Source organism: Ovis aries, chromosome 3, assembly GCF_016772045.2.
Source record: "Ovis aries strain OAR_USU_Benz2616 breed Rambouillet chromosome 3, ARS-UI_Ramb_v3.0, whole genome shotgun sequence".
In the NCBI taxonomy this organism is placed as follows: Eukaryota; Metazoa; Chordata; class Mammalia; order Artiodactyla; family Bovidae; genus Ovis; species Ovis aries.
In genome coordinates this window covers 57,216,385-57,242,636 of record NC_056056.1, presented here as the reverse complement: position 1 = coordinate 57,242,636, position 26,252 = coordinate 57,216,385, and the positions used below count along the sequence as shown (strand labels likewise).

Sequence of the window (26,252 nt, the reverse complement as noted above, 5' to 3'; positions counted from 1 at the left end):
AATGTTCATAATTACCCACAGCTGAGGTCAGCAGCGGTGCATCTGTACATTCAGGTACTGACTACTTAATTAGCACAATACTTCTGTAATATCATGCCTTCCCTTGATTTCTTTCAGTCTAAAAATAAATACGGGAATGAGAACAGGTAGCAACATAATTAACACAGGATCTGAACTTAGCATTCATTCACTCTTGGGAACATTCTTTTTTTTTTTTCAAAGTGTTTTATTTTATACAGTATCTTTTTTTTTTTTTTCTGGGTGTGTGGCTTGTGGGACCTTAGTTCCCCAACTAGGGTTTGAACACAGCCCCCACCCCCACAGTGAAAGCACTAGTCCTAACCACTGGACCACCAGGGAGTTCCATCGGGAACATTCTTATAAAAATTTACTAAAAAGCCATGAAAAACTGGAATTCAGAGCAAAGTATCTCCTTTCCTTCAGCAGTTCCCTTGGACCTGAAAAGTGTGGCTTTAAGCTAAAATATTACACAGAGGCGGTGTGTTGGGAACTGACTAAAAGAACAGCAGAGGGAATCAGACCTGGACACTTCTGACTCTTCATTTGAAATTTCATTTCTCTTCATGCCTCACCTCTGAACCCTGAAGCAGGAAGACCAAATCCAGATCGGCTGCTTTTTTTTTTGGCAGCTGCTGCCAACACAGCGCCACCCCCTGGAGATTCCAGTTCAGTAGTTCCGTGGAGGGAGGGGCCTGGGCACCTGCATTCCCTCAGGTAACTGAGCTGGGCTGCTGAGATCCCCACTGTAAGGAGCACACTGCTGGGCGAGCTGTCAGGAGACAGGGGTCCTCATGCCAGCTTCACCGCTTCCTAATTGTCCCACTTTGTATAGACACATTTCACCTCTGATTCTCACATACCTTCACTGAGAAATGAATATTTCCAAGGATCATCTCTGCCCAACCTCTTGGCAGGCTCATCATGTTGATGGAATAAAATAACAGATGGAAATGGCATGGAAGATGATACCAGTTGTTGACTGTGAGTAAGTATTATGGTGAGCTGCTTCTCTGCCTGCCAGCCATTAGCCCGATGTACCCTGAATCTTGCCATCTGAACTGTAGCACTCCCCTCCTCAGGGCAGCATGGATCACATGCTTCCCTGGAGTCCCAGGGTCCCCCAGCATTTGTAGTGTCTGGCCAATTCCTCTTTAGCAGGATGTATCACAGGAACCTGAAGCCTCAGCTCTCTCCTTAGGGAACTATGCTGTGCTCAGTTGCTTCAGTCATGTCCAACTCTTTGTGACTCTATGGACTGTAGCCTGCCAGGCTCCTCTGTCCATCGGATTCTCCAGGCAAGAATACTGGAGTGGGTTGCCATTTGCCCCTCCAGGGGAATCTTCCTGACCTAGGGATCGAACCCATGTCTCTTTAAGTCTCCTGTATTGGGATTTCCCTGGTGGCCCAGTGGTTAAGACTCTGCACTCCCAATGCACGGGACCCAAGTTTGATTCTTGGTCAGGGAACTAGATCCCACATGCCTCAACTAAGAATTTGCATGCCATAACTAAGACCCCATGCAGCCAATTAAAGAATACATAAATATTTTTTTAAAAAGTCTCCTATATTGGCAGGCAGGTTCTTTACTATTAGTGCCACCTTGTGGCTAACTGTATTTGGCTTTAGGGTAAGTTCTTCCAAAACTGAATGTCGAGCCCTTAAACTAATGCACCTTCTTTCCCCCCAGATATTTACCAGCTGTAGTTTCAGCCTCTAAATTAGGTCTCTGGTTTTCTTTACTCTTGTCAGTCAAAGGTCTGTCAAAAGTCAGTCCAAAGTTAGCTGTTACTGTGGCTGCCTATGTGCCTCCTGGAAAACTGTTATTTTCAAGGTTCATAAGGGCTTGAAGTGAAGTTTTAAGACACTGAAGGACTTAAGAGTTCAAAGAACTGTAAAGGTGGAAGGGACCTTAGGATCATTTAGGCCAAATCTCTTATTTCATAAAAGAGCAAACTGATACCCAGAGAGGGTAAGTGCATTTGTGCTAAGTTGTTCAGTCTTGTCTGACTCTGTGCGACCTTATAGACTGTAGCCTGCTGGGCTCCTCTGTCAGTGGGATTCTCCGGGCAAGAATACTGGAGTGGGGTGCCATGCCCTCCTCTAGGGGATCTTCCAGACCAAGCGACTGAACCCGAGTCTCTTACATCTCCTACATTGGCAGGTGGGTTCTTCACCACTAGCGCCACCCAGGAAGCCCATAGGTGACTTGCCTCAAATCACAGCTAACTAATCATACCACAGGTGGAACTAGGATCTAGGTTCCTGACACCTACACTTGCCCTCTTATTATTTTAAGCTGCTGTTCCTTTTATTGTCTGGCATGCATATTGTGGAGTAAATATAAATTCACTATAAATTGCACAAAGGCCAGTGGGCGAAGGGATGATGAACAGGTTAGTCAAAGTGGTCAGGCTGGTCCATACCCAGATGGAGTACCCAGGGCTTCCTCTCTCATCCTGCTCTTCCCTCAGCCTGGCATGTTCTTCCCTTGGATATCCAGGGACCTGTCACCCCCCCACCCCCGCCCCCGCCAGTCAAGCCTGTCCTTGAAAACAAACGAGGGATGCTGAACTGGCAATAACCCTCTACCCTGGCTTCCCTGTTTCTACAGGAAGGTCTTACAAGAGAGCCTCAATACCCCACCAGAAGGGAGGCACCGAGCTCCGAGATGATTTCTAGGAAATACTCATGAACGGTGGGACCTTGGGCAAGCCGTTTTCCCTCTCTGGGTCTCTCTCCACTGCCTCTACAACCAGAGGCTAGTCCATATTTGCTAAGCTGCCCCTCAACCTTTGGGACACCTTTTCTAATTATTTTTATTTTTGGCTGCACTGGTTGCTGGGCACGAGCTTTCTCTAGATGGGGAGAGCAGGGGCTACTCTCTAGTTGCGGTGCACAGGCCTCTCATTGTGGTGGCTTCTCTTGTTGGGGAGCACGGGCTCGAGAGCTCAGGCTTTAGCACTTGCAGTGCACGGGCTTAGTTGCCCCATGGCTTACGGGATCTTCCCAGACCAGGAATTGAACCCATGTCCCCTGCACTGGCAGGCAGATTCTTAACCACTGGACCACCAAAGAAGTTATGGAACTCTTTTGATGAAGCAGCATCGCTGCAGGAGATTGCACTGTTTCATAAGCTAACTGATCTGGTTCTTAAACTTGACCTAGACATTACCTCCCTGCATTGTGAAGACCATGGAACACACCCACATTCTCAACTTGTGGGTCCTGATCTATCTCAGAACCAGATCCTCATGAAGTACCCTCTTGCCTCCTCCAGTGTCTCCTGGAAGAGACAGGCGAATGTGAAGTCATCAGATGTAATGAGTGTTTCTTCCTCAAAAGGTAACAGAGATATTCAGTGAACATCAGAAATGAGAAAACTGCCCACGTGACCGGAAATGTGTGATTATTTGTTTTTGCGGTCCAGGTGGCGCTAGTGGTAAAGAACCAACCTGCCAATGCAGGAGACATAAGAGATAAGGGTTTGATCCCTGGGTCAGGAAGATCCCCTGCAGGAGGAAATGGCAAACCACTCCAGCATTCTTGCCTAGAGAATCCCATGGACAGAGAAGCCTGGCAGGCTACAGTCCATGAGGCCGTAAAGAGTCAGACACGACTGAGTGACTAAACACACACAAGAAGTTTTAGATTCAAATGGATCTACTTTACTTCACCATGGCTGTATATCTATGTGTATGACGCTGTGTGTGTGTGTGTGCACGCTTGTGCAAGTTACACATACAATTTTGAAAACATAATTATGTATTACATATGTAAATATTATCCATAAGATGTATATAAAAATGTATTTTTACTCATGGAAATAAAAAGTTACTATGATAACTAACGCTCCTTGAGTGACTAATGTGCTTAGCACTTTATACAGGGTTGGAATTATTTTATACAGGGTTGGGATTATTTTCTCATGTTGCAAAGGAAGAAGCTGAGGTTCTGAGAATTAAGTAATAATGACCAACAACATGGTTACTGGAGCAGTCTGCAGCACAGGCCAACCTGCCCAGGCTCTAAGACACAGCGATCTGATGAAAATGCTGCGAGTCTCAGCTTTAGTTACTCATTCTCAGCTCCTCTCTCTCAAGTGGCATTACACCCCACTTCCTGTTCTCTGTGAAGTGCACTGGCGGCTGGGCGGGTCCACTTACCCCTGGCGACCATTCCTAATAGAGTCGAGGGAATCAGTGACATACACATGTCTCCTAAGCTCTGGCCGCTGAGAGGGCCTAGAAGCAGGGAGATCGTAATGGCAGTGGGAACACCAGCATTCAGATCTTGGTTTTCAGATCCCATTCTCCAGCTAAAGAACAAAAGCTCCATGGAGAAGTGTTTGGTTTCAGGGCTGGGAATCACACAGAGAAAATAATAATACGTGAGCTGAGGGTGCCTTCTCGGATCTAGAAAGTAGAAAAGTGCTCAAAAAAGGACAGGGCATGTGCAAAGGGCACAGGTACCAACCTGAAAGAGCTCTTAAAGTGGGCATTGCTGGAGCAATTTGAGCAACAAAATAGATAATACATAATGACAGTACTGGATTATAACCTATAGATAAAATAAATATCTGATATAAAAAGTACCTGAATAAATAAATAGCACAAATACCTCTTTCTTATAGAAGAATTCCAACTAATAAATGTAAGGGGAATGAAGGAAACAGAAAATCACCATTAGAACCAAGTCTGAGGAAAAAGAGGATATTTATATAGTTTCAAGGTATCATCCTCCAAGACAGTGATTAATTATGGTGGCTCAAATAGTAAAGAATCTGCCTGCAATGCAGAAGACACAGGTTCAATCCCTGGGTTGGGAAGATCCCTTGGAGAAGGGATCTTCTACCCACCCTAGTACTCTTGCCTGGAGAATCCCATGGACAGAGGAGCCTGGTGGGCTATGGTCCATGGAGTTGCAAAGAGTCGGACACAACTGAGCGACTAACACGTTCATGTTCAAAGTATATTCCCCCACGAGTGATTATTTACAAAGGGAAAAATAGTGACTTTACAGAGGAGAGACCTGGCTGCTACCACCTTAACCACGTGCTCTGGGTTACCCTCACCAGTAGTAAGACACACTGACACGGGTACTCCTGACGTGAGGGCTGTCACTTCCTAGGGTTCTTGCCCAAAATGTATAACCTCAATCTAAGCAAACCCCCTTCCTTCTGGGGAGAGTGTGCCCCACTACCATGTAGTTGAACAGGGGCTAGGAGCTCTCCACTCCCTTCCCTCTAACAGCAGGCTGTGTGGGTTTCAATTCCCATCCTTCCCACCCCGGCTAGGTGTCGTCCACCCTGTATCCTATCATGTGTCTGAGTGTGTGGGGGGGTTCTGTACTAATTTCCATGGCCAGTGGCTTTTCCTTCCATGCATCACTCCCCCCCGCATGCCCAGGGGCCACCCGCCTGGCATTACCGCATGCTGGGGTCATTGGGGGAGGGGGGTGGGGCTCACGCTGTCCTGTGGTCTTGAGATTTTTATTTTTGCATATGTAATCCATCCTGTACAGGTAGCTAACTTTGTAAACGCTGTGTATTTCCCCTGCCCCCAAGGCTGCTGGTGTAAATAAACTGCATCTCCCGTTAAAAAAATAAATAAATAAATAAATAAATAAAATTCATATGGCAAATGGAACCCCTGTCCCACACTTGCTCTTTTCCATTTCAGTTGGTTGCCACTCTGGTTTTGCAGCTGCTCAAGCTAAAAAGCACCATTGACTCCTTGCTCTCTTTTTCTTACACTGCATCCAATCCATTAAAAAATATGCTGGCTGTATTCTCTACAGCCTATACACTCAAGATTCTATACCCAGGATCTGATCACTTCCTATCTCCTCTGAAAAATACTCTGGACTAAACCATCACCTCTAGCTTGATTGTGAAAGTCCTCACAGGAGACCACTCTCAACCCACTGGCTGGTAGGATGCATTCAAAGAATGTAAGTTGGACCCTGTCACTCCAGGCTGTTCAAAACCCTCATCTGATTCAGAGTAAAAGCGAACGTCCTCATCACAGTCTATCAGGTCCGACACCATCTGATCCCTGCTACCCTGTCACTGCCTTCCCACGGCCCTCCTTGCTCCTTCTGGCCTCCTGCCATTCCCTCCCATGCCAGACACACTGCTTCCTGGAGCCTCTGCTCTCGATGCTTCCTTTGCATGGAATGTTCTTCCTCTAAATACCAGCTTGGCTGACAACCATCCCCCCAACTTTAAGGCATGGTTTAAGTCTCACCCTCTCATGCTGCTGCTGCTGCTAAGCCGCTTTAGTCATGTCCAACTCTGTGCGACCCCATAGACAGCAGCCCACCAGCCTCCCCCATCCCTGGGATTCTCCAGGCAAGAACACTAGAGTGGGTTGCCATTTCCTTCTCCAATGCATGAAAGTGAAAAGTGAAAGTGAAGTCACTGAGTCGTGTCCAACTCTCAGTGACCCCATGGACTGCAGCCCACCAGGCTCCTCCACCCACGGGATTTTCCAGGCAAGAGTACTGGAGTGGGTGCCATTGCTTTCTCTGCACCCTCTCATGAGAGCTACACTATACCCCATGAAAACTATAATCCCAGGACTTCCCTGTTGGTCCAATGGCTAAGAATCTGCCTCCAATGCAAGGGATGGAAGTGGGTTTGATCCCTGGTTGGGGAACTAAGGTCCCACATGCCACAGGGCAACAAAGCCCAAGTGCTGCAACTAGAGAGCCTGTAAGCTGCAACTACTGAGGCTGCGCCGCAACTAGAGGAAGCGCCCATGCTGCAATGGAGACTCAGTGCAGGCGAAACACCCCAAAGCAGAAACCACTGTAATCCACCCATATTCCCCCAACCTTGCCTACTCAGCACTTAACATTCCCTATTATTTATTTATGTATTAGACTTACTGTCTTGTCCTCCCTGCTAGACGGATCTCATTGACTCATCCCAAGCACCAAGAACAATTACTAGCACAGGGAATGCTGAATAAATATCTGCTTAGTAAATGAATGAATTCCAGGCCCCATGAATCTGGGATAGACAAATGGCAGGAAACAGGTCAAGTCTGTTGTCTAAAATTGAGGGACTACCACCTTTACTACAGGGGAAAACCCTGAAGAGAGGCCTGGATAGAACCTGAGGGCTACAGGAGCCGCTTCTGAGCTTTCAGAAAGCCCATGTGTGTCACCCGGCCCTGGGAGGCAAAACCTCTCCTCTGGGCACGTAAAGGCTGAATGCGCCCTCCCCCAGGGCCAGGAGAACATGCCAGAGTCGGGAGGGCACTATGCAGAAACACTGACACCAGGGTTGTGTCCAGTGCTTGTGTACATTACTGCATTTAACTTCCCCAGCTACACGGCTGAAGTTCCATGATCCCCTCTCTACGGATGAAGAGACCAAGGCTCTGAGCCCCTGAGGCGCTGGCTTGAGACATACACTAATGAGTGGTGGAGCCCAGGTTCCAGCCAGGTCAGGGAGACGGGGGTGCCCATGCCTGTTTGCCTCAGCTGTCCTGAGGGCCCTCAGCAATTGGAGATCCACCTGAGAAGCTGCCCCCACTACCCAGGACAGCCCTGTGCCCAGGTCCTAGCCCTGCAGCCTTCTCTGCTGGCTTCTCACCAAAGCCCCACCTGGATATGATGACGAGACAGGCGGAGAATCTCCCGCGCCATTAGCAAAGTCTTTGAGTCCATCACCAGGTACAGGAGATGCAGGAGGGCAAGGAAGCCTGCTCCTCTGAGGTCTGTGGCTGGATTTGTTCCTAAGACAGAAACCAAGAGAAAACTGAGAGAGTTTAATGAAACCCTTGGACAACAAGGAGATCAAACCAGACAATCCTAAAGGAAATCAACCCTGAATATTCATTGGAAGGACTGATGCTGAAGCTGAAGTTCCAGTATTTTGGCCACTTGATGCAAAGAGTCGCCTCATTGGAAAAGACCCAGATGTTGGGAAAGATTAAGATAAGAGGAGAACTCTGGGATGACAGAGGATAAGATGGTTGGATGGCATCATTGACTCAATGGACATGAACTTGGGCAAACCTGGGAGATAGTGAAGGACAGGGAAGCCAGGTGTGCTACAGTCCATGGGGTCCCAAAGACTTCGACATAACTCAGTCACTGAACAACAACAATGAAATCCCTGCTCCCTGAGTCAATGACCTTGATCACAGACCAGGTGGAGAATCTCGACTTCCTCTGACTGACTGCAATGAGGTGGCCCTCAGCTCTGCCAGGGCAGTCAGAGATGCAGGGAAGGGACTTTTATCCTTCCCTGGTGCCAAGGAGCCCACCAGTCTCTATGGGATGTCAGGGGAGGTGACATGTAACAGCAATGAGGTGCCCCTGCCCCTCCCAGCCAGTGGTATTAGTGGAGGCTCAGTGGGATACTTGGATTTCTATTCCCAACTGGTAATAATGAGGTGACATCACCTTTCCCCCACTGCCCAGTGTCAGAGGAGGCCTGCTACAATAGAAGATTTAAAGAAGATCCATAGTGTCCTTATATACTACCCCAAATGTCTAGGACAAAATAAAAAAATCACTCATTATACCAAGAACTAGGAAAATCTCAACTTGAATGACAAAAGACAATTAATAGACAGCAACATTGCTGGGGGAAGGTTGGGGGAAGGGATAGAGTTTGGGATGGTCATGTACACACTGCTATATTTAAAATGGATAACCAACCAGGACTTACTGTATACCACAGGGAACTCTGCTCAATATTATGTGGCAGCCTGGATGGGAAGAGAGTTTGGGGGAGAATGGATACGTGTATATGTATGGCTAAGTCCCTTTCCTGTTCATCTGAAACTGTCACAACATTGTTAATTGGCTATACCCCAATACAAAATAAAAGGCTGCACAGCAAGGAGGAGCAAGATTAGAGTCAGAATGAAGGCTGCCAATCAGGATAGGGAGACTACCCCCGCTATCTGGCTGGGCCCAGTGTAGTCAGTCATGTCCAGTTCTTTAGGACTCCATGGACTATACAGTCCATGGCATTCTCCAGGCCAGAATACTGGAATGGGTAGCTGTTCCCTTCTCCAGGGGATCTTCCCAAGCCTGTGATCAATTCCAGGTCTCCCACATTGCGGGTGGGTTCTTTACCAGCTGAGCCACCAGGGAAGCCCAAGAATACTGGAGTGGGTTGCCTATCCCTTCTCCAGTGGATCTTCCCAACCCAGGAGTCAAACCGGGGTCTCCTACATTGCAGGCAGATTCTTTACCAGCTGAGCTACCAGGGAGGCTAGTAAAGTAATGCTCAAAATTCTTCAAGCCAGGCTTCAGCAATACGTGAACTGTAAACTTCCAGATGTTCGAGCTGGTTTTAGAAAAGGCAGACGAACCAGAGATCAAATTGCCAATATCTGCTGGATCATCAAAAAAGCAAGAGAGTTCAAGAAAAATATCTATTTCTGCTTTATTGACTATGCCAAAGCCTTTGACTGTGTGGATCACAATAAACTGTGGAAAATTCTGAAGGAGACGGGAATACCAGACCACCTGACCTGCCTTTTGAGAAACCTGTATGCAGGTCAGGAAGCAAGTTAGAACTGGACATGGCACAACAGACTGGTTCCAAAAAGGAAAAGGAGTACATCAAGGCTGTATATTGTCACCCTGCTTATTTAACTTCTATACAGAGTACATCATGAGAAATGCTGGGCTGGAAGAAGCACAAGCTGGAATCAAGACTGCCAGGGGAAATATCAGATATGCAGATGACACCACCCTTATGGCAGGAAGTGAAGAAGAACTAAAGAGCCTCTTGATGAAAGTGAAAAAGGAGAGTGAAAGGTTGGCTTAAAGTTCAACATCTGAAAACTAAGATCATGGCATCCGGTCCCATCACTTATAGGTGGGGAAACAGTGGAAACAGTGTCAGACTTTATTTTCTTGGGCTCCAAAATCACTGCAGACGGTGACTGCAGCCATGAAATTAAAAGACGCTTACTCCTTGGAAGGAAAGTTATGATCAACCTAGACAGCATATTGAAAAGCAGAGACATTACTTTGCCAACAAAGGTCTGTCTAGTCAAGGCTATGTTTTTCCCAATAGTCATGTATGGATATGAGAGTTGGACTATAAAGAAAGCTGAGCGCTGAAGATTTGATGCTTTTGAACTGTGGTGTTGGAGAAGGCTCTTGAGAGTCCCTTGGACTGCAAGGAAATCCAACCAGTCCATTCTAAAGGAGATCAGTCCTGGGTGTTCACTGGAAGGACTGATGTTGAAGCTGAAACTCCAATACTTTGGCCACCTGATGTGAAGGGCTGACTCATTTGAAAAGACCCTGATGCTGGGAAAGATTGAGGACAGGAGGAGAAGGGGACGACAGAGGATGAGATGGTTGGATGGCATCACCAACTCAATGGACATGAGTTTGGGTAAACTCCAGAAGTTGGTGATGGACAGGGAGGCCTGGCGTGCTGCAGTTCATGGGGTCACAAAGAGCTGGACATGACTGAACTACTGAACTGAACTGAATTGAATGTCGTCAGAAGAATCCTTAAATGTGTGACAGGGAGGTAGAAACACATCATCAGAAAGAGGGATGTGAGGACAGATTCAGCTCTGAGAGATGCTGTGTTCCTGGCTTTGAAGGAGGAGGAATGTGGGAGGCCTCTAGAAGGTGGAAAAGGCAAGGAAATAGATTCTCTCCTGGAGAGTCTAAAAAGGAATACAGCCCTGCTGTGACCTTGATCTTGCCTCAGAGAGACTGTGTCAGACTTCTCAACTACAGAACTAGAAGGTGGTAAATCTGTGGGTCTTTTTTCTTTTTGGGCGGTACTGCACAGCATTTGGGACCTGAGGTTCCCACCCAGGGATCAAATCTGTGGCCCCTGCATTGGAAGCACAGAGCTTAACTGCTGAGCTGCCAGGGAAGTCCCTCGTACTGGTTTAAGCCACTAAATTTGTGGTAATTTTCTGCAGCAACAATAGAAACCTACAAATGCCTTTGGTAAAAGGCAAATGCCTTTTACACAAATGCCTTTGATAAAGGTCTCAGTACAGAAATATCAGATGTAAAGAACCAAACAGAAACTTCAGGACTGAAAAATATAATAACTATAATTAAAAACTCATTGGGTGGGCTCAATAGCTGAATAGAGACAACAGAGGAAAGAACCAGTGAACTTGGAGATGGAACAATATAAACAGCTCACTCTGAGTAACAGAGAGAAAAAACGAAACAGAATGAACAGAGCCTTAGGGACCTCTGGGCTGCACAGCTGCTGCTGCTATACAGACACCCCCTTAAAACGAACAGAGCCTCTGGGACTAAGAGGAACGGTAACAGAAGATCTAGCATCTGTGTGGTCGGAATTACACAAGAGAGGAGAAGGAGAAGGGCTGGAAAAAGTACTCAAAGCAATAATGGCTGACACTTTACCAACTTTGGCAAAAGACGTAAACCTACAGATTCAAGAAACTGAGCAAAACCCAAAGAAATCTCCACTAAGAAATATCATAGTCAAACTCCTACAAACAAAAGAAAAAGAGTAAGCAAAAAGACCTTGAAAGTAGAGAGAGAAACCACTCCTCATTCACCGAAAAGCAGTAATTCAAGCGCCAGCAGAATTCTCATCAGAAACCACGGAAGCCAAAAGGAAGCAGCCTATTTATTTGCAAGGGATGAAAGAAAAGATCTGTCAACCTGGAATTCTACATTCAGAGAAATGATCCTTCAGGAGTAAAGGGGAAATCGAGACATTTTCAGATGAAGGAAAGCTAAGAGGATTTATGCTGGCTGACCTACTTTAGAAAGCGGCTAAAGGAAGTTCCTGAAACAGAAGGAAGTGAAAAAAGAAAGAATCTTAGAGGATCAGAAAGGAAGAAAGAATAAGGGATAAACATATGGGTAAATACAACAGAATTTCCTTCTCCTTTTGAGTTATTTAAATTAATGGATGAAAGAAAAATCATAACACTGATGTGATTCTCCATGTACAAGTCAATTATATTATAGACGAGGGACAGTAAGGGGACTTAAACACACTGTCAAAACCAACAGAGCACAAATAAATTTTGAGCATATAAATTTCCTTTTCAAATCAAGGTGTTTTCCTGTTTTATATAAATGTAATTTTATATATGGTTTATAAAAAAACGGACAATTCAAAAACAGGTGAAATAATTTTGTTTCACTGAAAAAGTGAAATAATGTAAAACACAATTTTCATCAACACTAAAAAAAAAAAAGAACAAAAAGAAAACACTAGAGGACTTCCCTGGTGGTCCAGTGGCTGAGACTCCAAGCTCCAATGCAGGGGGCCTGGCTTGGAATCCTGGTCAGGGAACAAGATTCCACATACCACAGCTAAAAGTTCCTGTGTGTTGCAAGGAGGACTGATTCCACGTGCTGCAACTAAGAATCTGAGCAACCAAATTAATTAATTAATTTAAAAAACCCCCAAACACTGGATTCTAAATCCTATCACTCCCATGCTTTCCATTCCACTAAGAGTCAATGTTTTACACTGGCCTGCAAGGCCCCGAGTGAACTATTCTTGTCCACTTCTGCCACTGTTTTTTCTCACAAAAGAGTTACACACATTTCACTTCAGGGCTTTTACATTTGCTGTCCCCTCTTCCTGGAATGCTTTGCCCCAGATATCCCGTCTCATGGTGCTGGGGTAACAGGAAGAGGACTATCTGGGTTCTCATGCTAGTCTTGGAATAAGGAGTCAGGGAGAAGATGAACCATTTCTCTCTCTTACCCTGAAAGCCCAGATCTTCCCAGTGGTCTCCATGGAGGGCACAGTCAAACTTGGAGCCAGTCAGCTTCTTATAGATGGTCTGCAGGACTCGGCCATGCATGGGGTCTTGGCTATCCAGGCCACCTGCCCCAAAACACAGCCATGCTCTGCTGGTTTGGCCCTCAGGGGAGGAGTGAGTGCTTCCCAGAGAACGTACAGCCAAGACAGACCCAGCCCGGACATCCACACCTGGCCCTCCCCACAACATGGTGAATGCGAGAGCCTCGGTTTAGTCTCGGCCACAGGATGGACAAACCGCTCTCTCTGCCTGACCACTCACGCAGCACCTGCCTTGCGGCCGTGCACTCACACTGAGCGATGGTCAAGACCAAGTCCCTTTCTTCACGGAGGCCCTGGTGGAGCTTCGGAGGCCCGAAGAGGTAGTGCCGGAGGGCAGCAAGCCCGGTCCTTCGGATGGTGGGCTGGATTCTTTTCTGGGAAGAAAGGCGCAGGAGTGGGCAGGGTGCTGAGTTCATTTGCTTTCATGAACTTACCATGAGGATCAGTACAGGACTGGTCTTGTAGAAACAAATGGTTCCCAACTAACTGGCTGGCCTCTGAGCCAGGGAAACAGGGCAGAAGCTGTAAAGCATCTGCTATTACTAAATCTCCAGGGGACTTCCCTGGCAGTCCAGTGGTTAGAACGTCACCTTCCATTGCAGAGGGTGTGGGTCCTGGTTGGGGTGTTTGAGCCCTAGTTGGACAGCTAAGATCCCACATGCCTCCAAGCCAAAAAACCAAAACATAAAACAGAAGCAATACTGTAACAAATCCAATAAAGATTTTAAAAAATAAGAAAAAATTAATCTCCAGGGACAGGTTCTTCCAGCTCTCAGGTCCTTTGTAAGCAGAAAGAGATGTCCCTAAGCCCAGATCTAATCAGCCTGTATTTAGCCTGTATCAGTCTGTATTTAGCCTCTGGGCTTTTCCAGAAATGGCTCTGTCACTGACTTCCAAGGAAGCTAGAGGGCACTGGCTACGGGGACCGGCATCTGATAGATGGACAGACACACAGACGCCAGGCCAAGTCTCCCAGCAGGGCTGCTTCCACCCTTTGCAAGTCTGTGTTTGTCTCTCTGTAAAAGATATATAGTCTAACAGCTCTCTCAACGTCCAGGATAAGACAGACGGTGAGAAGGGGAGTCTAGGGCACTTTCTCGGAGCTGGATACCCCTGAGGGGTAGCTGGTGCCTTCTGTCCACACCACAGCAGCACTGGCTACATCAGCTCCTGCTGACGCCTCCGTGTTCAGAGCCACTACTGCAGGGCTTAGGATACTCTGATTTCAACAGGTTCCAGCTCTCTGGGATCAGTCTGATTCCTATCTTCAGCCTCTCCCTTCGAGCCAGGCTTTAGGTTGAACATTTGAATTCACAGTCCTCTAAACTTACCACTCGGAGAAGGCAGCGGCACCCCACTCTGGTACTCTTGCCTGGAAAATCCCATGGACAGAGGAGCCTGGTAGGCTGCAGTCCATGGGGTCGCTAAGAGTCGGACATGATAGAGCAACTTCACTTTCACTTTTCACTTTCATGCCTTGGAGAAGGAAATGGCAACCCACTCCAGTGTTCTTGCCTGGAGAATCCCAGGGACAGCGGAGCCTGGTGGGCTGCCATCTATGGGGTCGCAGAGAGTCAGACACGACTGAAATGACTTAGCAGCAGCAGCAGCAGCAAACTTACCACTAGGCACTCAAGATATCTGCCAGCTTTTCATTTCCTCAGCACTCTTTTTCCAAACCCACATATTTTTTAAATTCCCAAAGAGCTTCTAGTTCCTCTAGGATATGGAAAAATTTCCTGTATTGGCCATGAATCACTCAGCTCTCTGGACAGACTACCCTGCTTCCTAGCATCCGATTTCAGACCCACCGCCGCCCGCCCCCCCCCCAGCCCCCCCGCCGTCCCTAGGACGGGAGAGTGGGGAGCAGCTCCACGGACCCCATAAGACAGGACCACTAAAGCTCTGGGTACACAGTCCCTGAGACCGCATGACATCTGGGTCCTCGGCCACCTGTGATACTGTACCCTGAGATTTCTCAGACAGGAAACAGCCCTCAACTGGAAGCTTCCCTCTTGCCTGCCCAGTGCCCTATCCTGTGCTTAGTCTCTCAGTCATGTCCAACTCTTTGCAACTCCATGGACTGAAGCCCACTAGGCTCCTCTGTCCATGTGGATTCTCCAGGCAAGAATACTAGAGTGGGCTGCCATGCCCTTCTCCAGGGGATCTTCCTGTGGCCTATCCTGATGGGGTAGAAACATGGCTTGGGGGAAGAAAGCGCTTTGCTCAAGACCCCCGAGCCACCTCCCCGCCCCGCCCTGGTGTCATACCTTGAAGGAGGAGAGGTCCACTGTCTGGAAATGCTGCAGGGCCTCACTGAAGGAGATGAGCTGCCCCGGCTGGTCCACGCTGGCCCGGCTCCCTGTGGCAAAAGGGAAGGCACTCCAGGACTTGTGACAGGAGCCACTCTATCAGCAAACATGTACCAAGGGCCTTCTGGTTGTCACCTCTAAGCCCAGCACAGGCTCCCAGCTGTCAGTGTCAGACACCTACAGCTACAACCAACCCAGTGTCAGAGGGCTGGTGCTATTCACAGGGTGGGCTCCCTTTCAGAGCTGGCTGGTGGAGGTGGGCCAGGCCGAGCCCTGCATAGTAGAAGCTGATCTGTAGGAGCCCCCAAGTCCACTCATCTGTGAGTGGGGTGCGTCACTGCCTGGAGGAGGTACCCACACAGAAGCTTGTGACAGGTCTGTCTAGGGGCCTTTTCCGGTTTCTACTTCGCCTTCTCATGCCCTGGAGATGAATGATCTCTCCTCCAGCCTTTGTTCCAGGGAATTAACTCATCAACCAGCAATTCAGGTGACGGCTGATACAGCCCCCATAATGTCTCTCCAGGTGCTCAAGTGGGGCTCAGGCTAGATTTAGGTTTCAGTTCTCCCTTCCCACAGTTCCACCCAAACCTCCCAAAGGAACGAGACACAGTTCTGACAGCCCCCAGTGCCTTCCAGCAGACAGCTTCAACCTCCATCTCCAGAGATTTCCTTGTACAGTGAACAATCTGCTCAGCCTGATGCAGGGGTCCTGGCTGCCCAGCTCCATCCTTTGCCCGACCTCATCACCCTGCAGAAGCCAACCCTGACCATGGTCCTCCTTGTCTTCTCTCAGACCCCGTGGCATTCATCTCCCTTTCCTCCAGAGGTTGGAGGGCATCACCTTTGAACTGGGAAAAGAGGTTTTATTCTATGTCACATATCAAAAATGAGAACACTCAGGAATTCTGTCTTCTAATCCCAAACAGAGCATCAGCCTCGTGGGTGGACAGTGCCTTTAGCAGCAGCAGGCTGTGTGGAGAGGGTGCCATTCCTCTAGTTACCTGTCTCTGGGTGGATGCTGTCCACAGCTTCCCATTCTTCTTGGGCTTGGAGGACTTCTGTACTCACAACTGCAATAGTGAGACAAGGACACCCCCTGAGATCTAGGTATGTCTGGATCACTGTCGTAGCCCCTGGCCTCATCTGCCTATCTTGCCAGATAGTTGCCAAAGTAAGCTTTCAAAAAGGCCAGACCTGATGCCAGCCCGCTGCACGGAACCCTCTACGGATTCTTTGTAATTCTCACAATGAAACCCCAACCCCTCCTGGCGCAGCTCCATCTCAGCCTGTAGCCAACTCCAGCACCACCCTCCCCTGGCACCTTCTTCAGCCTCTGGAATCTGCTTTTAGGAGCAGCACCACGAGAGCCCCCAACACCCCGTTCTTGTCACAGTGTGGTAGCTGTCCTGCCCGCTGCACTGGGAGCTACAGGAGGGCAGGGTTCTTGGGGTTCAATGGGTACACCATGAATGTTTTTGTTGCTGTTTTTGGCCACACTGCCTGGCATGTGGGATCTTAGTTCCCCAATTACCTGGGATCAAACCTGTGCCCCTTGCAGTGGAAGTATGGAGTCCTAACCACTGGACCACCAGGGAAGTCCTCACAATGAATGTTTGATGAGTGAATGAAAAGCACAATGAAAGGAGCAGGGACAGAAGGAAAACACGGCAGCAGGACAGGCTCTCTATAGTCACTGCACAGCCCTTACCCCGCACCACAGCTGCCACTCTCTGGACTGAATTCTGGTCTCACAGCTGTCACCGGCTTTTTCCCTTTGCTAAAGAGGACACAGGCAAACAGTGGGGAGGGTGGGGAGGCTTCTGTTCAAACCAAACTGGTGAGCCTTCCAGCCTGGATAGTGTAAGCAAGTCAGGACAGCTCCCCTCTGCCTTGCAACCAGGGCTGAGGACTTTCTGTGACAGTGAACTGTTTTGGAAGTACACTTGCAAAAGGGCTTCCCTAGTGGCTCAGACGGCAAAGAATCCACCTGCAATGCAGGAGACCTGGGTTTGATCCCTGGTTTGGGAAGATCCCCTGAAGAAGGGAATGGCAACCCACTCCAGTAGTCTTGCCTGGAGAATCCCATGGATAGAGGAATCTGGTGGGCTACAGTGCATAGGGCATAGAGTCAGACAGGACTGAGCGACTGATACACACTGGCAAAATTAAAGAAAACCCTACCCCAAACTCAAAACACTAACGGATAAGGAGGCTGAGGAGGCTGCTGGGGAGCTGGAGAGGACCACAGTGAAAGCACCCTGTGGAGCCAAACGGCTTGTGAACTCTTTAGCTCCCTCACAAGCTGTGCTTCTTCAGGCAAGTTACTCAACCATCTGTAATCACTTTTGAGATTACTATGAGAACAGAGTCTAGGGGAGCACGTGGCCCAAGGTCACTTGCTTAATACACCTCAGCTAGCATGGCCAACCCAGTTGCGGACTCAGGTCTAGCAGGATTGTGGATGGTGGTAGCAGATGAGATGGATCTGGACTCTAGGACATTCAATCTTGCCAGTCCTTGCCCAGGGCAGTAGATGGTACAACAGGGCTTCCAAACTAGGCAACTTCAACAGAACACAGGATATTCGACCTGGGACTATGAGGAAAATAAAGACTTATGTCCAGCACGCTGGACCCTCGGGAAGTGAGCTACAACGACAAAGGGGTTGAACAAGAAGGGTGGAACGGCAGCCATGGAAGTTTATCAAGATGATAAGAGTTCCCCCACCCTTCTCCCCTCATCTGCATCCAGCCTCACTGACTCGTTAACCTTCAGATCATCACAATGCAATTAATCTTTTACCCCATGCATCCCTGCCTATAAACACATTGGTCAAAGGTTGTGAACCAGGAGTAGGAACCTCATGGGCAAGGGCGTGGCAGTTTACTGTGATAGCAGTGCAATTAAGAGGAAGCACATGGTCTCAAGGGGCAACTTCAATCTGGTGCCTGAATTAGAGACTCTACCCATGTAAGAGCATATTGCTCCTTTCCTAGATCCTTTAGGACTCAAGGAGATGACTCCCACCTCTGCACACAATCCTGACGTAAATACTGTTTTCCCCACATGAACAGAAAAGCATAGAGCCAAAACCCAAATCTCTAGGAAGACAGTTCACGTTAGTATGGCTCTTTATCATTTTTCCTTGTGTCAATTACCTCCTTTACTTAAGCCCTTTTCTCTTTATTCACAGAGTAAACGGCACTGCTGATTTAGTCAGCCTATTAATTTAAATTAGCTGAGTGCAGTCTGGAAAAAAAATGTAATTGTTCCAACACTTATGTGCGCATACTCAGTCATATCCAACTCTTTGTGACCTCAAGGACTGTAGCCTGCCAGGCTCCTCTGTCCATGGAACTTTCCAGGAAAAAATACTGGAGTGGGTTGCCATTTCCTTCTCTGGGGGATCTTTCTGACCCAGGGATCGAAACTCAGTGCCGCGAGTCTCCTGCATTGACAGGCGAATTCTTTACCACTTTACCACCTCGAAAGTCCACTGTAATTGTTTAATATGATCAAAAATATCTGGCACATAACTGCCAGTTGTACTGAAACAGAAGATATTTTGGTATTTGAGGCAACATCTCTAATCAATATTAGGTTTGTCAACACGTGGTAAAGACAAAATTCAATTAAAAGGAACTTTATAGGGACTTCCCTGGCCATCATAGCGACTGAGACTTTGTCTTCCAACAGAAAGGGTGTGGGTTGGATCCCTGGTTGGGGAGCCAAGATTCCACATGCCTGAAGGCCAAAAAAATCAAAACCATAAAACTGAAGCAATGCTGTAACAAATTTAGTATCCACATGGTAGGGCAGGGGAGGGAGGTTCAAAGGGAGGCGATGCATGTATACTTGTGACTGACTCATGTTGTTTTTGGCAGAAACCAACACAACACTGTAAAGTAATAATTCTCCAATTAAAAATAAAATTTAAAAAATGGTTCTCTTTTAAAAAATGAAACTTCTGAGACCTTCAAATAATTTTTCTACACTGGAATATTTTTAATAGACTCCCATATTCTTGGAGATTACACATTCAATTTGCAAGATTTTAAGATAACAAAACACACCAATGAGTGCTCGCTATGATTCTGTGTGTTAAGCACTTTCCATTATCTCATTATTATACAGGTTCTGATATAACCCCAGTTTTACAGATAAGTAAAGTGGGGGTTAGAAAGATTAAGTCCCTTGCTTTGGGTCATGGAGCTGGTGGTTGAGAGTCAAGACTTAAGCCAGAGACATTTGACTCCAGAAGCGGTCCTTCTGAATTGGTGGAGTGTGCTTTCTTGTGCAGTACAATAGCAGGCAGAGTGAGCTTTAAATAGAGTATGAGAAGCGCCATGTCAAGCAGGTAAAACAAGATTAACTTTTCAAAGCCTTTTCATCTACTCTGTATCATTTCAGTATCACAACATCCTTTAGAGCACAAAGGAGATATTGATATTTCCACTGTAGACATAGAGATAGTGTGATTGCCCCAAAAGGCAAATAAGCCACTAGCAGGGCTTTGGGGACCAAGTTAGAACTCAGGTCTCTCAGGACCTCCCTGGCAGTCCAGTGGTTAAGACTTCACCTTCCAAAGCAGAGGGTGTGTGTGGGTTTTATCCTTGGTCAGGGAGCTAAGATCCCACATGCACTGCAGCCAGAAAACCAAAACATGTGGCAGATGTTTTGTTTAAAAATGATCCACATCCAAAAAAAAAACAAAACCCCTTAAAAGAGAAAGAATGAACTCAGGTCTCTTGACTCCTAATCCAGTGTCAGTTCTAATTTCCCTTGAAGAAGGATAAACCTATAAAATTCTATAGGAAAAGTAGTGAGAGAAATTCAAGGAAGGAAAAGAAAGACCCAAGAGCTCTGCCTTGAGTCCCACCCAGGCTCTGTGGGCCCTGAAGGGGACCTTACCACCGGGCTCCCAGCCGTTCGCCTCTGCTGTCAGGGCCTGGAGGACGCTGTGGTTCTTCAGCTCTGAGATCTGTAGGGGCAGGTGACCTTCAGTGTGAGGGTGGAGTCCAAGTCCTCCTATCCACACAAACACAAACTGCCCACTGTACCAAATGTTCTTGAAACTGGAGGCCATTAGAATCTGTCTTCCCAGATGGGTGGGTTAAAGCCAGTCTTACTGAGTGCGTGCTCAGTCGCTCAGTTGTGTCCGACTCTTTGAGACCCCACAGACTGTAGCCTGCCAGGCTCCTCTGTCCATGGAATTTTCCAGGCAAGAGTACTGGAGTGGGTTGCTCTTTCCTCTTCCAAGGGATCTTCCCTACTCAGGGATTTAACCCACTCCTGCATTGACAGCTGGGTTCTTTACCACTGAGCCACCTGGGAAGCCCAATCTTAATGAGAGGCACCTGGAAAATACCAACTGGAGAAGTTGGGCAATGTAGGGACAAGTATATGCCCTCCTTGAAGAGTAAATCGGAGAAGGCAATGGCACCCCACTCTAGCACTCTTGCCTGGAAAATCCCGTGGACAGAGGAGCCTGGCAGGCTGCAGTCCATGGGGTCGCTACTAGTTGGACACGACTGAGCGACTTCACTTTCACTTTTCACTTTCATGCATTGGAGAAGGAAATGGCAACCCACTCCAGTGTTCTTGCCTGGAGAATCCCAGGGATGGGGGAGCCTGGTAGGCCGCCGTCTTTGGGGTTGCACAGAGTCGCACATGACTGAAGCGACTTAGCGGCAGCAGCAGTGAAGAGTAAATGGATAAAAATCTAGTGGTGAGCTGTTGATATCCCCACTGTGCTTTATATTCTGCTTCATTACAACAGTTTTCTGATTAGGCAGAGATTGTTTTGCATGTCTGTTCCCACTCCTACCCTCAAAGTATGCACTACTGGAGGGCAAGGTCTGTGCCATCCTGTGTCCCGGCAGCTGGCACCACATAGCAGCATGTTACATGAGCGTCTACTGACAAAAGACACTGGGCTGTGGCAGTACGTACAGAAATTCCTCTGAAAGCCAGGAGAGCACTGCTGTCCTTGTCACATGGTGCAGAGGACCCGGCAGACACACTTTCAACCTGCAAGGCAAACGAGAGTCAGTCTCTCAGGCACATATCAGTCCCCCAGAGATGAGAGCTTGAACAGCACACCCTTTCCCTTAACACACACACAATGGATTAACCCTGGAGAAGTCAACTACAGGTAACACTGTAGGGACAACTCCTGTTTAACCTGGTCTGCAAAGAGCTTAATGTTAATATAATCTCATACAGATTTCTTGGCCCATTCAAAGTCTCAGGGCTCTGAGTAAGTAAAGTTGAGTGAGGCGCTTTCCTCATGTTCTGCTCGGCCAAATCTTTCCTCTGCTGGAGCTTAAAAAGTACCCAACAAACCTTTTGCAACTCATATACAAACACAAGGCTAATTTTCCTGTCTTTGGTGTTTAGTTGCTAAGTTGTGTCTGACTCTTTGCAACTCCATGGACTGTAGCCCACTAGGCTCCTCTGTCCATGGGATTTCCCAGGCAAGAATACTGGAGTGGGTTGTCCTTTCCTTCTCCACGGGATCTTCCCAACCCAGCGATCAAACCCAGGTCTCCCACATTGTAGGCAAATTCTTTACTACTGAGCCACCCAGGAAGCCCTAATGCTCTTACTGTTAAAAAATGAAATCAAATCCTACAAGTCAGTAAGAGAAAAAAAAAGAAACCAGTAGAAAAATGGGCATGGATGTAGATGGTGTGCATAAAAGGAAACACAAACAGTTCTTAAACATGTGAAGAAATGCTCAGCCTTACTCATAACAAGAGAAATGTCAACTAAAATCAACTAAAACTACTCTTGAAATAACATTTTTCACTTATCTTGTTATCAAAGATCAAAATGCGTGGTGACACCGTGCTGGCTAGAGGACCAAGAGCTGTAAGACACTGGAGAGTGAACTGTTACCACCTTTCCGGCTTGATAATATCGGACAATCATGTATGCTGTGTCTATCTGGGGCCCGCAACTGCATTTGAGGAATTTATCTAATATATATACTCATCCATGGGCAAAATGGCAAGCTTACAGGGTTACTCGTGGCTTTGTTTGTCTGTTTTTGTTTTGGCTGCACTGGGTCTCTGCTGCCATGCCATCTCTAGCTGTGGTTCGAGGGCTTCTCACTGCGGTGGCTTCTCTTGCTGTGGAGCATGAGCTCTAGGGCACATGGGCTTAGCTGCCCCCGTGACATGTGGGATCTTCCTGGGCCAGGGATCGAACCCATGTCCCCTGCATTGGCAGGCAGACTCTTAACCACTAGACCACGAAGGAAATCCATGGTAGCACGGTTTATAAAAGCAAAAAGCTAGAAAAACTCTGAATGTCCACTGATGGACGTCTTATTTTATTTTACTTTATTTATAATACCCCCCCACCTGCCGTTTCACCGAGATGTAATTGACATACATCCCTGTATAAGATGCAAGGTGCACAGCATAATGATTGGACTTATATACATTATGAAATGATGACCAGGATAGGTTTAGTGATCATCCATCACCATCTATTGATATTACATCAACAAACAAACAAAATTTTTTTTCCTTGTGATAAGAACTCTTAGGATTTATTCTCTTAACTCTCACTCTAACACATAGCAGTGTTACCTTTTCATGTTGTACATTATATTCCTAGTACTTATTTATCTTCTAATTGGAAGTTTGCACCTTTTCACTATCTAATCCCCTTCCCCCATTCCCCTATCTCTGGTAGCCACAAATCTAATCTCTTTTTCTACAAGTTTGTTTTTGAGTTATAATTCACTTACAACATGATGTTAGTTCCTAGTGCATGACACAGTGATTTGATATTTCTATACATTTCAAAATGATCATCATGATAAACTAGTTGTCACTAGTGAACTAATTTTAAATAAATTAAAGCATATCCACTTAATGAGATCCTATACGGCCATTAAAAAAAAAAGTAAGAAAGTACTTTATAAATGATGTGGAACAATCTTCATGATATTACTCTATTAAGTGAAAAAGCAAAGGGCAGAGTATACTCTACCATTGGATTTTCTAAAAAAAAAAAAAAACCACATAAATATATTTGCTTGTCTTTACAGAGACTATTTCCAGAATTATAGTCTTCTAGGAAGTACCAACTTCCTCAGCAGGAAAACAGGGTGGCTGGGGAACAAGAGTGGAAGATAGTTTTTTCACTAAATGTACATCCTCCATACTTTTGGATTTTGAACCATGTGCAGTGTTATTTTCTCTAAGGCAGATAAAAGAAAAATAATAATTATTAAGGGAAAATAACTAATAAAGGTATCATTGTTATGTCAAGGCCCCGGAATCCCAGACTGTCCTGTTACTCTAACCCTGCTTACATAATTTTGCCAACTAACACTCCTTAGACACAACTTTGATTTTTTGACTTCTTTTTGCCTTCATTTTTGCCAGAAGAATGAACCCACAAACACACCACAGCAGAGCTACTCCTCCACAACTGGCCTCCTGGTGTCTAAGCACCACTGCTTCCCACTTAGCCAAAGTGAACGCACTGCTGCAGTTCCTCTCGCCTCCAGCCCTCGGGTCATGTGGTCTCGCCCCCACCTCCACCTTCTCAGTGTTTTCTGGGCCCTTCAAGATCAGCTCCATCTCCTCAGGGTGGCTGAGCTACAATGGTTTCCTCACATCTCTAAGTCCCATAGCCCCTCTGCATGCGGCACAAGGTCCTCTGCAAAAGACCCGTCTCCCCAGTCAGACTCTTCTCGTACACTTGTTTTATATTTCTCAGACCATCCGCACAGGGCTAGGCTCAAGATGGGCTTCTCTGGTGGCTCAGACGGTAAAAAATTCGCCTGCAATGCAGGTGACCTGGATTCGATCCCTCGGTCGGGAAGATCCCCTGGAGAAGGGGATGGCTACCTACTCTAGTATTCTTGCCTGGGAAATTCCATGGACAGAGGAGCCTGGCGGGCTACAGTCCATGGGGTCACAAAGTGCCAGACACACTCGCAGGCTCAAAATCGTTCTCAATAGTATCTGGTGATTCACCCTGCTGCACAACTCCCTGTAGGAGTCTGTGTGCTCAAGACTCATTGCGTCCTTCTCTCCCCTCTAGTGTCCAAAGATAAATGTAGTGTCCAAAGATAAATGTTCTCTGGAAGAACAGTTCACCTGTCTTAGGACAGTGAAGAAAACCTCCCTGGACTCCCAAAGCACAAGCTTTGTCCCCATTCTGGCCACTGAACCCCAAGGGCTCCATTTAAGACCATTTCTGGGCAAAGCAGGGAGAAAGATGGGGAATACAGGGTAAGCTGCCAGGCTCACACAGAGACATAACACATAGAACCAGGGATCCTGAGGATAAACAGGTCAAAATGGGTGTTTGAGAAAGAAAGGGCCAGTAAACAACCCAAATTGATTGAAATACATATTTCCTGGGAGATTCCAATTGAAACTTTCCTCCCACCCAAGCAAATCCAAACCCAAATCCTATAACCTACTTGGAAAGCAAACCATCAGGAAAGGCAACTGATCCAGAAGTGACTAAGAGCTTCTTCTAAAAGAATAAGAGAACTGTAAAGAGAATTTTTCCTACACATTTCAAAAGGTCCACACCCTCTTGATATATGCTCTCTCTTATTAACAATACATCCCATACCAACATCTTCTTTCCCAAACAGATATGCTTGCTTACCTGTCCATCTCTTAATTCTTTCTCATGGAAAGAGTGAGAGTTTTCATTCATGACTCACTCATTTGTTCAAGTGACTTCTGTCCTTGGGCTCAGAAAGGAGTTTAACAAGGTCTGAGATTAGAAGCTATGGGGAGAGCCTGGGATCTGACTGTTCTACCGTTGCTCTCCTTCTTGGCAGTCGTTCAGACTAAGAACAAGAAAACAGTCCCTGTGTGCTATCACCAGGGTGGAGGTTTCTGTGAGTCTTGAAAGAAGTCCTTGAGGACTCATTCTGGAGTCTCAGCCCTGAAAAAAAAATTAAAGAAGGAAACTAGTTTCATCATTCAGTTATGCCTCTGACGTGAAAAATCTTCCAACAGGTACTTCCCTGGTAGTCTAGTGGCTGGGACTCTGCTCTTTAAATGCAGGAGGCACTGGTTTGATCCCTGGTTAAGGAACTAAGGTCCCACATGCCAGGATCTGTGGCCAAATAAATAAATAAAAATAAAATGATTATGGGATTTTAAATTATTTAAAAAAATCTTCAAGCAGCTGTAAACATATTCTGAATAAACAGGCTGCCTAGTGAATGCCTGCTTCTTACTATCCATGTAACAGGACAGAAAGAAGGGGTCCCTGCAGGAGTCTAAGGGCTGGATTCTCAGTGTCCAGGAGGCAGCACCACTGTAAGTGGTAGGGATCTGTTTTTCTATTTGCTTTTTAAATTTATTCTTAATTGGTGGATAACTGCTTTACAGGGATCTGTTTTTGACAATGAAGTTACTGAGATCTGGGGCATGATCTAAAAGTGAAAGTGTTAGTCGCTCAGTCTTGTCCATCCCTTTGTGACCCCAGGGGCTGTAGCTTGTAGGTTCCTCTGTCCATGGAATTCTCCAGGCAAGAATACTGAAGTGGGCAGCCCTTCCCTCCTCCAGAGGATCTTCCAGACCCAGGGATCAAACCCAGGTCTCCTGAATTACAGGCAGATTCTTTACTGTCAGAGCCACCAGGAAAGTCCACGTGTCTCAAAAGGGTGAGGATAATTTAGGGTGACACATTGGTGGGTGGTCTTAGCTGAAGTGTTCAGACTTTACTCAGGTCTCAGACCTGGCTGGGCCTAACACTCAGTTTGGTTCCTATGTTGCTATTAACAGAAACTCAAAATGCAACACAATGCCCCCCTTCCTCAGTGAGTACACCAGTACTGTACATGTGGCAGCTTCCTGGCCAGTGAAGCTAACTCTTAAGTATTTCCTCCCATGAGTCCACCTCAGGAAGTGATTTGGGCAGGCCCACACCTCACCATGGGAGAAATGGACATCATGAGTGCCTGTCACAACAAGAATCTGGGTAAGTGGGCAGGTGACAGATAGTATACTTCACAGACTTGGCTTACCTTTTTTTTTTGGCTGCACTGTACGGCTTGCAGAATATTAATTCCCCAACCAGGGATCAAACCCCAGCCATCTGCAGTGAAAGCACGGAGT

The 26,252-nt window shown here is 46.8% G+C and overlaps 1 protein-coding gene across 4 annotated transcripts in view; it reads right to left on the bottom strand.

Annotated features, from left to right (window-relative positions):
* ELMOD3 (ELMO domain containing 3) overlaps positions 1-26,252 on the bottom strand; it is a 34,320-nt gene that overhangs the window by 5,925 nt on the left and 2,143 nt on the right. For all 4 annotated transcript variants that reach the window (XM_060412086.1, XM_027966728.2, XM_042246031.1 and 1 more), the window contains exons 3-10: positions 24,787-25,071; positions 21,094-21,171; positions 20,053-20,122; positions 16,143-16,211; positions 15,100-15,191; positions 13,080-13,203; positions 12,731-12,853; positions 7,633-7,763 (exon numbers count right to left, since the gene is read on the bottom strand). In XM_060412086.1, the coding sequence (XP_060268069.1) occupies positions 7,633-7,763; positions 12,731-12,853; positions 13,080-13,203; positions 15,100-15,191; positions 16,143-16,211; positions 20,053-20,122; positions 21,094-21,171; positions 24,787-24,837 (738 nt within the window). In that variant the 5' untranslated portion in view covers positions 24,838-25,071. The remainder of the gene's footprint in view (positions 1-7,632; positions 7,764-12,730; positions 12,854-13,079; positions 13,204-15,099; positions 15,192-16,142; positions 16,212-20,052; positions 20,123-21,093; positions 21,172-24,786; positions 25,072-26,252) is intronic.